At 43.7% G+C, this 14,109-nt stretch overlaps 1 protein-coding gene and 1 non-coding gene across 2 annotated transcripts in view; both read right to left on the bottom strand.

The window, feature by feature from the left end:
- The window catches only part of NCAPG2 (non-SMC condensin II complex subunit G2), a 69,108-nt gene that overhangs the window by 3,652 nt on the left and 51,347 nt on the right, over positions 1-14,109 (bottom strand). The window contains exons 25-27 of the mRNA XM_004599018.4: positions 11,005-11,108; positions 9,949-10,049; positions 8,130-8,229 (exon numbers count right to left, since the gene is read on the bottom strand). Coding sequence (XP_004599075.3) covers positions 8,130-8,229; positions 9,949-10,049; positions 11,005-11,108 — 305 coding nt within the window. The remainder of the gene's footprint in view (positions 1-8,129; positions 8,230-9,948; positions 10,050-11,004; positions 11,109-14,109) is intronic.
- On the bottom strand, positions 10,540-10,702 carry LOC118760388 (U1 spliceosomal RNA). The gene has a single exon (XR_004996754.2). It is a non-coding gene; the product is annotated as a U1 spliceosomal RNA (small nuclear RNA).

Here is a 14,109-nt window from a genome sequence, read left to right as displayed (position 1 = left end):
ACCAGCACTGTGGTGAGGTGGTTAAAGCCTCCGCCCACAGCACCAGCATCCCCTAGAGTGCCTCCAGGGGTGACGGCTGCTTCAACTCCCACCTGGATCCCTGCTAACAGCCCAGATAAAGCATTGGACCTCACCTCCCACCTGGACCCCTGCTAAGAGCCCAGGTAAAGCAGCAGACTCCACCTCCCACCTGGACCCCTGCTAAGAGCCCAGGTAAAGCAGCGGAAGATGCAGCTCAAGTGCTTCGGCTGCCCTCACCCACGTGTGAGACCAGGAAAAACCTCCTGGCTTAGGACCGGCCCAGCCCCAGCCACTTATTTATTATTTCTTTCAAATAATAGGTTCATTTATTAAATAAACAAAATGTTATTTCTTTAATAGTATTACTTAATATTTTATAATATACCATATATTTAACAAATATTAATATTCAACCATTAATAAACACCAATATTTATTAAATATTAAGTAATATACAGTGTATTTATAAAGGCCTGCTGGTTCACTCCCCAAATAGCCATAATAGCTGGAGCTGGGGTAAATAAATCTTAAAAAAAAAACAGGGTGGGGGTGCCCCAGCATGATGGCTCAATCCGCTAATCCTCCACCTGCCAAGTGCTGCATCCCACATGAGTGCTGGTTCATGTCTTACCTGCTCCACTTCCCATCCAGTTCCATGCCTGTGGTCTGGGAAAGCAGTGGGAGATGGCCCAAAGCTCTGGGACTTTGTACCCACATGGGAGACCTGGGCGAAGTTCCTGGCTGGGACTGGCTCAGCTCTGGCCATTGGAACCACTTGGGGAGTGAACCAGTGGACGATCTTTCTTCCTCTCTCTCTCTCTGAATCTGCCTTTCCAATAAAAGTAAATAAATCTTAACAATCTAAAAAGTTGAGCTGCCTTCTGTGTCTGCACGAGTGCAGGTTGCCTCGTAGGGGCCAGAGGGTGTAAGCTTGAGGGGACTGAGGGGATGGAGTGTGCAGTGGCGGGGGGGGGCTCAGGAACCTGGGCAACAAGCCTGGGGATTTCCCCACATGCTTGGTCCCAGGTGGGTAAGGGGAGGGGAGAGGAGAAGCCTAGGTTAGCATGCTGGTGGACTGGGTTTAGGAAACTTTGAATGGGTCTGGATTTGGGTGTGCGGAGGGGTAAGCTCCCAGGCTAGCACACATGCCAGAAGCTTGAGACCCTAGTGGGCGGGCAAAGCTCCAGACCACCCCACCGGAAGCCTGGGCTTCGGAAGGCTGGGCTGGGGAATTCATGCACTTCTGGGATCAGAGACTGTGGACTGATCAGGGAAAGGAGGGAAGCGGGGAAGGGAAGGTGTGAGAGGGAGGACCGCTGAGGGAGTATGTTACAGGTGAGGAATAATTTCTGAGGGACTTCCACTGACTTACTTGTAGGTCAGTGAGGGGATTGAGACCTAGTAGTTTAGAAGGGGGAAGCTGGAGGACCTTAAAGGGTCAGACTGATGCACCAGCCCACGTGGGAGACCTGAGCTGTGCTTGCTAGTTAGAATGGAACTCCTACTGACCACCACTCACAAGTGCACACTAAAGCTACAGCTGGGAGCCTGCCTGGCAGGGTTAGATCAGAGTACACGCCAGTGAGAGTTAGAACAAGAGACAGGTAATGTTAGGCTGGCACATGACACTAACCAGCATGTTGGACAACCGGGTCTAGGGGCAGATTCTGTGGGAGATGCATGGGCCCACCCTTGTGGAACTGCAATTTCCACTGGTTTGCTTAACAGCTAAGGGTGGTGATGGGCTGAGCAAGGCATGACCATGGAACTCCTGAACACTCATGTGTGCTAGGGTTGGGAACAGGCTGGGTTAGTCCAGGCTACAGCACCCACGGGTGCACCCAAGAACAGGGTATGGGGTGGGGTGGGCCATAACATCTACCAGCTCAAACAAAGCCTGAAATGGAGGGGCAGACAATGCTGGACAAGAGCCTAGCACCCACTGGCACATGTAAGATCAGAGTCTGGGAGTCGGCCTGATCCGGGAACTTGGGGAAACTCTCCTCATAGCTCTCACTGCTAAGCATGTAATTCAGGCCTGGGTATTATCAGGCTGGGCAAGGCTGCTCCACTTGTCAGCAAGTGTGGGCTGCATCTGGGGCAGAGGTGGAAGGGGGATTAAACAGGGCCAGGCCAAACCTTAGCACCTTAGGCTTGTCCAGGCTGGAATACAGGTCATACCAAGCTAGGCTATCATATCTGCCGGTTTACATGAGCCACGGGATGGTGGGGGGCAGACTGGGCAGGGCAAGGCTGTAGCACCCACTACCAAGAGTTGGGATTGGAGGCGAATCAGAATCCCAAGGCAAAGGCCAAGATGGGGGATGGATTGTTGAGCTGCATCTGAGGAACCAAGATCTGTGGCAGGGAAAAGGCCTGGCTGGAAAGCTATGGAGACGCTCTGTATGGTTTGTAGTTCCTACTGTGAGCACATTAACCAGAATGGGGATGGCATCTGGGCTGGACATGAGTGCACTGTCCCTTAGCATGGGTGTGGATGGGGTCTGGGGTGTGCCAGACAGGGCTAGGTTCCAGCACCCACTGGTGCTCATGAGAGTGGGTGCAGGATGGGCTGGGCTCTCTCGGTATTGGCACCTGCTGAACCACGTGAGAGATTTGTCTGGGTGTGGACCAGATGCGGTTGGGTTGTAACTCAACAGTAACAACCGGAATGGGTGTGTGCTGGTTGGGCAAGGCCACTGTTCCTGCCAGGACAGGAGGTAGACTAAGTCAGGCTGGGCCAAGAACCCACTGGTGTGCACAAGATCTGCCACTAGGAAGAGACCTGAGACAGAAGAGCCTGGGCAACTCCTTTGTCAGGATGCAATCCCTGCAGGTGAATGCAAGAACCAAAGCTGGGAGCAGCCCGAACCAGGCCAAGTTACGGTACCCAACGACATGTGTGGGGGTCTGGTCTGGGGTCAGATAGATTGGGATAGCTCATAGTACCCACTGGCAGATGTGAGAACCAATACAGAGTACAGGCCTCAATACCATTCAGTTCATATTAGGGCCAGGACTGGGGGCTGGCTGGACTGAGCTAGGCTGTAGCACCCACCAGCATAAGCTCAAAATGGGGGCAGATCGGACTTGGCCAGGCTATAGCACCTGCCAGAAAATGCTGAGATGAGGCAGACCATATCAGACTGGGCTGTAGTAGCCACAGCCTGTGAGACCTAGGGGGAGGGGTGATGTGTAGGGGCAAGGGGGTTGAGAGTTTTTAGGGAGGCTGTGGGGGTGCTTCCCTGCTGAACTACTGCTTTCACCGATGAGTGTGAGAACTGAGATGGGGTAGACCAGGCTAGGTAAACAACATCTGTTGATCTATATGTGAACTGGGTTAGGAGGAGAGCCAGTCTGTGGGCTGGATAGTAGGGTTGGTTGGACTGAGCTAGGCTCTAACACCCATGGATGTGTATGAGAGCTGAATGGAATGTGGGACAGACTAGACCAGTCTGCAACACATACTGGCAAGCTCAGAAGCAGGGTGCGGGGGTGGGCATGGTGGGGTCTGTTGGGGTCACTCCAAATAGGCTAAGGTTTCCACAGGTCTGCGTGAGGGCAAGTGTGGGTAGGCAGCACTGAGCTAGGTCCCAGCATCTATTGGTTTATGTAAAAGAGAAGGCTGGAGACAGTGTGTGCGTAGGCTGAAGTGGGCAACAGACTGAGCTGGAAACCATACTGGCAAGCACACACAGGAGTCAGGCCTGGGGTCATCTCAGATGAGGTTTCTTTAAAACGCCCTCACTCCCACCAAATGAACTGCTGGACTCAGAACTCCAACTATGGGGAGAATTGCAGCATCTGTGCTCTGACCGTCGTAGAATGCATGTGTCAGAACTGGGCCTCCTCAGTGACTTGGATGGTGCAGGGGATGGCATGCCCAGATGCACATGGAGGACATGGTGGTCCACTGGGGCCTGCAGAGGACATCTGTTACCGTAGCAGAGGAGGAAGGGCAGAACAAATTGGACAACTACTTCAGCCAAGCATTGACAACAAGTATCTGAGCTAATGAAGACTCTAGGGTGGACTATGTCAGCCAATGGGCCTCGGAAGAATTTCCTCACCCTTGAAGCAACAAAATCAACATTTCAGAACTATGGAAACCATTTGAGCAGCACCTTCAGAGCATGCTCTACATCAGAGAGCTGGGTTGACATTGGGTGGCCGTCCCCCATTCCCGGGTACTGATGCAGTTTGCATGCTGGGTGTGGCTTCTCCCCTTCTCTTCCCTCTTATCCCAGATACAGGAAGAAGAAAAAGAAAATTGAAAGCAATGGTTCATCCACTTTGCCCTAATCCTCAACCCATGCCATCCTAATCAACTATGTAAACATCAATCAAAAATAAAAATTTTAAAAATTAATTTTAAAGGTTTATAAGTAAAAATAAAAAGTCCATTAGAGTGAGTTTGTTAGGCTTCTTAAATATTATTGCAAAGCCTAACCTCAAAAAAGCTAGCACAGTAAACACAGTCATAGCGTCACCAACCCACATCCAGTCACCTCATTTAGTGCCTAAATCAAGATTCTGTTCCATAATAGAGACACGGAGGGGAGTGGGATTTCTTCAAAAGACCCTAACAGCTCCCTATCAACCCCAATCTGACTCCAGCAAAGAGATGCATGGCCAACGAGTCCCACCGAAGGCCTTCAGGGACTTCCTCATCTATGGAGCCAGCTCTTCAACTCAGCCCTTGAAGGACTTCAAGAAACTGACCTCACTTAGTCTTGAGGTTGTTTTATTTGCCATTCTATATTCTGTAGGGCCCTAACTCACACCAGCCAATAACCCAATCATCAGAAATCCTGCTACGTTTTTCACATTGAACTTTCTCTGTTCAAATTACTGGGTGGACTGCCTCAAACACTCTCACTCACCAAATGAAAACTGGTGGAATGACCCTAACACCTGACCAACGGACTTTTCAGTAAGAAGCTTTCCTAAAGATCAAGGACAAACAGAAGATGCAACCTTTCCAACTCACACACAAGACAGTAGGAGTTCAAAAGCAGTCCTCATCAGAATAATTAGGCAAATTACAAGCATTCAAGATATTTTAACAAGTCACTCAGTAGAATCAGGTTCAAAATACACTGGTAGAACTTGTATTCCTTAATTCAGGTAGAGATAACATTTTATCACAATTCATTCCGCAATATACTAGCTACCTGAATGTTTTTTCCATATGTATATAACACCTAAATGCATAAAAATTCTATGAATAACAAGCCACTGTATGGTAATAAACTTAAAAATTTAATGCATAATTTTGAAGGGAATTATAAATTACCAAGCATTTATTTAGAAAGCAACAGAAAATCAGCCAGGCTACTAACATGAAAGAAATGGGGAGGGGCGGGTGCAGTGATGCAGGATGCTAACCCTCAGCCTGGTCACAGCAGCATCCCATGTGGGCACTGGTTTGTGTCCTGCTGCTCCACTTATCCACCACCTCGCCAATGGCCTAGGAGAGCAGCCAGCAGGGCTCAAGTTCCTGGGCTCCTGCACCCACGTGGGAAATGCAGAGGAGGCTCCTGGCTTCAGGTCAGCTCAGCTTTGGCTGTTCTGGCCATTTGGGCAGTAAACCAGTGAGTGGAATAAACCTATCTCTCTGTTTCTCTATGTACACCTGTTCAAATAAAAATAAACAATCGTTTAAAATAATGCTTTATATCACATGCTCAGGGAAACACAAGGTGAAACAAAAACACTACACAGCTAGTAGAATGGCCAAACTTTGGGATACTACACCAAGCGCAGGTGCGGATGTGGAGCACTGTTAATTCTCATTTATTGCAAATGAAATGCAAACTGGCATAGCCACTTAAGAAGATAGCATACAACCCAACAATCTTCCCACACAGTCCAGGCAATTATATTTATTGCTTTATGAAAAAGAATTAAAACTTATCTCCACATAAAAACCGCATATAGATATTTTCAGCAGTTTGATTCATCATTGCCAAACCATAGGAGTAGCCATGATGTCTTTCAACAGGTACGAAGGTCATTTTGCTGTCAATCTGGTAGACTAAAGGATGCCCAGAGGCCAGTTATATCTAAAGATGTTTCCAAAAGAGCCTGGTAGTAGAATCAGTGGGCTGACTGCAGAAGTATATGCCCCCACCAAATGTGGATGAACACCATGTACTCTCTGTTAAGGCCCAGATAAAACATACAAGTTGGGCCTGGCGCAATAGTCTAGCAATTGAAGTCCTCGCCTTGAATACACCAGGATCCCATATGGGCGCCGGTTCTAATCCTGGCAGCCCCGCTTTCCATCCAGCTCCCTGACTGTGGCCTGGGAAAGCAATTGAGGACAGCCCAAAGCTTTGGGCCCTTGCACCCATGCGGGCAACCCAGAAGAAGCTCCGGCCTCCTGGCTTCGAATTGACTCAGCTCCAGCTGTTGTGGCCACTTGGGGAGTGAATCATTGGGCGGAAGATCTTCCTCTCTGTCTCTCCTCATCTTTGTGTATCTGCCTTTCCAATAAAAATAAATACATCTTAAAAAATAAAATACAAGCAGGCAAGCAGGGAAGAAGACATGTGCTCCCGCCTCCAGAGCTGGGCCACTGAAGAGCAGAACTCTAGGTCCCTGGGCCTCCAATTTCTAGGACTTATACCGGTAGGTTCTTATGTTACCCACACATCAGGCCAAGTTCCACTGCAAATCCTCCATGTGGCAGAGTCCTAAATACAGGGACCACCACCAGGGCTGCCCAGGGTGGGTGTCAGCAGAAAGGTAGATCAGAAGCAGGGTCAGGACATGGACCAATGGATTCTGCTATGGGATAGTGTCTTAACTGCTACGCCACCTCAAAATATATCTGAAGTCTTCTTACCTTCTGGTATTATACCAATGGTTCCCAACTAAGCTACATGTGTTCACTTAACTAGTAACACTGATAAAAACTAGGGTAATAGTTAATAAAAATGTATGCAGTAATTTTCCAACCATGCTACTTTAATTCTCAATTAGTTTGTATGCCTAATTGCCTGGCAAAGTCAGCATTAAGTATGTTTGGGCCTAGAGAGTAAGTGTATAGTCTAAAAAGCTTCCCTTGGGGTCCAGCACTGTAGCACAGAGGATTACAACCTTGCCATGATGCCAGTATCCTGCTTGAATGTCAGTGGCTCCACTTCCAATCCAGCTCCTTGCTAACACAGCTGGGAAAACAGCAGAGATGATCCAAGTGCCCAGCCCTGCTATCCATGTGGAGACTCAAATGGAGTTCCAGGGTGGCTTCAACTCGGCCCAACCCCAGCTGTTGTGGCCATCTGGGGAGTGACCCAGCAAATGGAAGATCCTTTTCTGTTTCCACTTTTCAAATACATGAATATATCATTTAAAACCAAACAAAAACAACCCTTACTCTTGAAGTTTATTCATGAAACAGCAATTTAAGCTTTTGAAACCTTTCTCCAAGGGAGCAAGTAGCCACAGAGAGCTGTTTCCCAGGCACATATAAAACTATGGCCTTCCTAATTCAGAGTTCTGTGATATTTAACCTACTTAGCACATAACACTTTGCGTGTGTATATGTAGCTAATTTCAAAATCAAACAGAACTCATAATTTAATATGCAGGAATATGCACCCATGCAAGAAACATATACAGCAGGAAGAACAGCTGAGAGGAAAGGGAGCCCAAAAGACACACGGCAGCCAGCAGTGCTCTTGCAGCAACAGGCACCACAAAGCAGAGAAATAAGACATATTACGGCAGAGGATCTGCACAATCCGTCTAATCCCTGTGTGGATGCTTGCGGATGGAGTACTGACCTATTCTCAGGAAATGCCTGACTTCAAAACCACAGCGATTCTAACAATAATGCATAGTTTCAAAACTTCACCAGTGTGCGTAACTTTGCAAATGACAGTTGGATTTTGAAAACAGAATTGGAAAACAAACTAAGCGTAAAATTGAAGGGCTTTACAAAAAAAAAAAACCAAAAAAAAAAAAAAAACAAACCTCTATCCTGAAAACGGTTTTCTGTTTGTTTGTTTCTAACAACCTGGCTTAACAGCAGAACCGAAAATGCCATTTTCATCACACCCAGTTGTCAGATCACGACATCTGGAGCACATTCTGCACTTTACCTTTCAATGCTGTCTTCTTCCAAAGTAATCTCCATGAATGTCTTCAGCTTTCTGTGAACAATGGCTGCAACTTCCTTCACCTTTGAATTTTTATGTTTGCCTATGGGAAGGTTACATTAAAGAGAAAAATATTTTTACATTACCACACAAAAATAAATATACTCTACTGTACACACAGGTACAAGTTCCAGAAGCTAGACAGTCTAGTTCTCCCATGTGGGCGGCAGGAACCCAAGGTCTGCATTAATGGGAAGTGGGAGTCAGCTATGGGAACTGAACTCAGATAGTCTGACATCAGACGGGGGGTCATTTCAACCCATAGACCAAACACTAGCCCAGCCACAATTGTCTTTCAGTTTAAGAATGTAATGCCTGTGAGGCAGCAGGCACTCAGCATTTCTGGTGGCTGACAGGAAACTCAAAAAGCTTCAGACCTCAAAGCATTTTGGACTTTGAAAAAGAAATGTTCAATCAGTACTGTCTATGAAAACATTCTAAAATCTTGGACTAGCACTGTGGCATGGCATGCTAAGCTTCTGCCCATGGCATTAGCAACTATATGGGTACCAGTCTGTGCCCTGACTGTTCCACTTCTGATCCAGCACCCTGATTGGGGCCTGGGAAAGCAGTGGAGGGAGCATGATTCAAGTCCTTGGAGCCTGCACCCAAGTGGGACGCAAAGAAACTCCTGGCTTTGGATCAACTCAGCTCTAGTTGTTGCAGCTATCTTGGGGAGTGAACCAGTGGATGGAAGATCTCCGTCTTTCCTTCTCTCTGTAAATCTGCCTTTCAAACAAAAATAACAAAACAGAATCTTAAAACATATTCTAAATTCTAAAGAACTTCAAAACCTAGTCTCAAACATTTGTATAAGTAATACTCAAATCTTCAGATATACTAGATATTCAGGCTTATAGAAAAAACTTACTTCTGTAGCGCTCTATAACATATCTTTGAAAATAATTTCAAAATTAGTAATTCTGACCAAATTAGAAATTTCAAGTTGGTCAACCTTTAGGAATGTCAATGTATTTTACAGAGATGGAGAAATCTTACAGCTATCTCAATTGTTTTTCTGATACTTATCTTAATTGTTTGGGAAATTCAAAATAGATGAGGTTAAGGCAACAGAGAAACAAAAGTATTAACTTCATTACCAAAAGTGAATTTAGGTTTCAAAATACAGGCAATACATAACAAATCCATAGAAACTGTATTTGCTTACTATGGTTTGAGTATGATCTGGTCCCAAAGTTAGTCAGGAGTTAAGACGTATAAGTCTTAATTAATGCCACTAAATCCATGGAAACTGAATCCATTTACGGTGTTCAGAGTGGGGGCTTTTGGGAAGTAATTAGATTGGTCCCACTGAATCCTGGTGACTATACAAACTCTTTTGTCTTGCCATGTGATGCCCTGCCCAGTTCAGAACTCTGCCAGGACACTATCCCCAAGGGCCAAACCAGAGTCCACCCAATCTTGTGCTGTGAACCTTGAGCATCATGGTCAAAAGAACCCCTTTCAAAACATCGTTAACCTCTTTTTATTATAAAGTCTTTTGCCTTAGGTATTTTATTATAGTAACAAAAAGGTAATACAAAGGCAGATACAGATACTTAAATGGTACAAGAGTGAAAGGTGAAAATAAACTGGCAAGGGTGACAGGCTCAAATAAACACAGATTCAGATTTTCTAAAGAGAGCAATGCCAAGTGGACAAAACAACATCAGAGAGCTTGAGTACAAAGACTGTCAGATCCTTTAAGAGTGAGTGAGGCATACCCAGCAACCTAGAATCATAGACAGGAAATGTAACCAACCTTTATTAACAACTAAAATAATATGTAGAACAGCCGTGAGGCACACAATGCCTTCAATATCATCAGAAAGCACACAAGACTTTAATTCATCTAAAAATGACCTGTAAAAAATTAGCAAGATTAAAATTACTCTACAGCATATAGTCTAATATTTTATATATTAAAAATTACAACCAAGGCTTATCAGCAATTACAAACTTCATCTTTCAGGTAACATGGGAAGCTGGCAGAACTCGTCCCATACCTGTCATTAAGTATGCCAATCACAGAAGGAAGCTTTAAAATCAGACGCTACTGCTAGAAAGAAATGACAACAGGCTGTTGGCTAAAAAAGGCCACTCCGTGTCACCAAAACACAGAGAAGGTTTAGTATTTTTGAAAGATAAAAACAGTTTAAAATGGTATTTTATAAAATGCTATTGAACAAACCGGCTATTAAAGCTTCACGGGCATAGGATGGCTGCAAAATTATTCCCTATATAATCCATCAATCCCATGTATACAATACTTTAGAATTCTAGTTAAGAGAGAGGAGAAATGACCTGTTGCGCTAAATGAAAATTACACTAGTCCTTAACTCCATTTTTTTTAACAGGGAGAGCGCAAACACAGTCCCTCACTACCACAAATCATGCAGTTGGGTTTCCCACATTTGGGAAATGGCAGGGGTCAGCACACTCAGAGTGCAATGGGTGAGCCTTGCTCTGGGAAAACCACCTTTGTGATCATGGAATCTCCCCTCCCAGGTAAGTATAGTGCTTAACTCTTAAAGTGTTTTGAATATACACACAGTAAAAAGTTTTTTAACACACAATAACATCTTATTTTTTTTAACCAAATTTTAGCTATGATAAACATATCCAGAGACTATCTCAACATACTTTAAAGAAACTTATGGTAAATTTAATGCAAATATTTTCAATTGCTGTAAAATAGAAAGCTCCATGGAATATTCCTCGTCCAGAAAAAATGGATCCTTGAAAATTTTGAAACCAAAGTTGCTAAGAGTGCTTAACAGCCATGAAAAAAATTTAAAGACAGTAATGAGACAATTACCTCACGACATTTGAAGACTTTAATATTATTCCTACTAAACACCTTGAGAATGGTGGAAGGTCAGAAACACATTCTGGAGGGGTAAACTCTTCTATATCAGAAATCTAAATAGAAAGAGTTTCAAATAGAAAAATTAGAAATTCAGATTGGGCTAATTACTTTACATACATTGCTCTGGGTTTATTCAACAACTGAGAGAAGTTTCCAGAAATTCAGACGAACGACTTCTATGAACCCTGGAAATATCTACAATAATTATGAAGAATATGTTACACACAGGAATGTCGATCTCGTTCAGTAAGACAAAGTAATACCATGCCACTTAAAGCTTTAGTCAAACTGTCTTTAATTTGACATCATCCTCTGTAAAACTATGCTTCTATGTTAAGCAAACTTAGTCTTTATTGTTACGGGTTTGGATCAGGGCCTCTGCACATCACAATTACTGACAATTGGGTCTGGGGCTGTGTTGCTTTTCCCTAAGCAGTATTCCTGGCCTCTACTCAGTGCCAGCAGCACACTGGTCTGGCCCAACTAGCTGTGCAAACCAAAAATGTGTCACAATTTTGGCCACGTAGCTCAGAGGGGTAGGATCTTTAATAGTAAAGGAGCTAGACCGATCCACACTGGGCTTCCACCAGCACCTTTAAAATCAGCCTTGTGAGGGTGGATAAGCTATTTAGCATTAAGCAATGGATTCCACACACAAACGGTTTCAAGAGAAATCTAAATCTAGAATTCTCACTCCTGTTCTCCACCCATTACAGCTAAGGAATATGCCTCACTCCTGTCACCTCAGACACAGGAAGGAAGACGTAAACACTTCTCTTACCACCTTCCCCCTCCACTTTCATCAGAGCCCCACATGGATCTGCAACAACGTCACCCTTTCGTAAGTATGAACAATCTCTTTTTCTAATGGCTAAGGAACAAATATACCTATCTGCATCTTTGCACCTGTCTTTTGCCTAATTCGGGACACTTTTGGGGTATTTCATGTAGGTACCTCTAGCAAGTTTCCCTACATTTTACTAGAATTATTACACACATTTGGGCCACATAGTCAATCACCTTTACAGATGAAACAGGCTTACTTCTCATAAAAATTGTTTACGTAAAATGTAATACATGTATTTCTCTTAATTTAAAAAAATGTACTTATTTATTTGACAGGCAGAGACAAAGAAAAACAGAACTCTAGTCCGATCCACTGATTCACTCTGCCAAAGCAGCTGGAGCTAGGCCAAGCTCAAGTCAGGAGCCAAGAACTAATCCCTGTTTTCCAGATGGGTGGCAGGACCTAAGTGCCTGAGTCACCTGCTGCCTTCCACAGTGCACATTTGTAGCTTGTTGGATTCTGGCATAAAGTTGAGACTCAAATGCAAGTACCCCCCCATGGGATGAGAACATCCCAAGTGATAACTTAACCATGAGACCGAACACCTACTGTTGTATATCTATCTCTAATACAACGAAACAGAATTACTGATTGGCTAAAATAATTAAAACCTACAATACTTTGTGTGTAGAAGGAAAACATACAACAGTAGCAAGAATATCAGTTGAACGAACACTGTTAAAAGATACCTACAATGGGACCTGGCACAATAGTCTAGCAGTTAAAGTCCTTGCCTTGAACGTGCCAGGATCCCATATGGGCACCAATTCTAGTCCTGGAAGCTCCACTTCCCAATCAACTCCAGGCTTGTGGCCTGGGAAAGCAGTCGAGGATGGCCCAAAGCTTTGGGACCCTGCACCTGCGTGGGAGACCTGGAGGAAGTTCCTGGTTCCTGGCTTCAGATTGGCTCAGCTCCAGCCATTGTGGCCACTTGGGGAGTGAATCATTGGGCGGAAGATCTTCCTCTCTGTCTCTCCTCATCTTTATATATCTCACTTCTCAATAAAAAAAGAAAAAAGATACCTACAGTGTACATAGACAAGCTTAACTTGGGAAGTGAGACTGATGAGCTAAGCAGGCATACTGAAATACTGAAAGAAACCACTAAAAAAATTTTGGAAAAAAGAAAAAGTAAAGTCAACAGGGAAGAAAGATGGGATAGTAAAAATATGATTTTTCCAAAAGTGGCAGGAAAGCAAAGCAGATGGAACCAATAGAAAACATACACCAAAACGATCATTTTAAATTCAACCATCAAAATGGAATAAAAGCAAATGAAAACAACATCCCCCCCCCCCAAAAATGGATAACAAATACCCACAATCACTGGCTGGATTTAAGACACCCACCCTGTGGGATTTGACCAAATAGGTTTTAAACAGAGATTGGTAGGCTAAAATAATGAAACAAACAAACAAAAAACCACATATTTGCTGTGCAAACAAAGCTGGTTTGGTTGACAAAACAGCAGGGTCCATTTCATGATGAAAGTCAATTCATCAAAGAGATATCACACATAGCAAAACCTCCCAAATACATGAAAGAAAAATGGACAGAACCAATTTTTAAAAAGCAATCACCAGTTACAGACAAGTAAAGAAAAATCAGTAGGGAAACAGAACACAGGTCAGCAAACTTTCTTCAAAGCAGTAAATAAAATAACCGAATCAAAAGAATAGCAAATCGTAGAGGTCATGGGTAAAGTGGTGACAACCTGGCTTATAACCACCCAACAAATGCAGATATAGAAAAGATAATCAAATGGACATGGCCATGTTCCAATAAAACTTTATTTCAAAAACAGATGGTACACCAGTTCTAGTTTCTAATCTGTATACTGTAGTAATTATTTTCCTAAGCCAAAATGATCTCCTTTCAAGCTTTAAAGGGGAGGGTGTCTTAAATTCCATTTATTTAAGTCAATATCTTCTCATTAATCGTGATTTTTTACTATAAAGTTTATGTAATTCTCATAAATGAGGATCTTCAAAAAATAAGCGAAAAACAGTATTATTAAAAAACCCATCTGTATATCTTTACCTCTTAATTCCATTTTAAATTCCATTACATCTTAATTCCTTTTAAATCTTTATCTCTTAATTCCATTTTCCACAGACATTTCAAAGTTCCTTCATCTACAGCCATTTTGGTCAATGATAAGGTGTGGTTGTGTTAATACTATTCTCGGAAGACTGTACTCTCTTGTG

The sequence above is a fragment of the Ochotona princeps genome, chromosome 2 (assembly GCF_030435755.1).
Source record: "Ochotona princeps isolate mOchPri1 chromosome 2, mOchPri1.hap1, whole genome shotgun sequence".
NCBI classification, from domain to species: domain Eukaryota; kingdom Metazoa; phylum Chordata; class Mammalia; order Lagomorpha; family Ochotonidae; genus Ochotona; species Ochotona princeps.
Note: the sequence above shows the minus strand (reverse complement) of the source record. Positions and strands in the feature narration are given on the sequence as shown.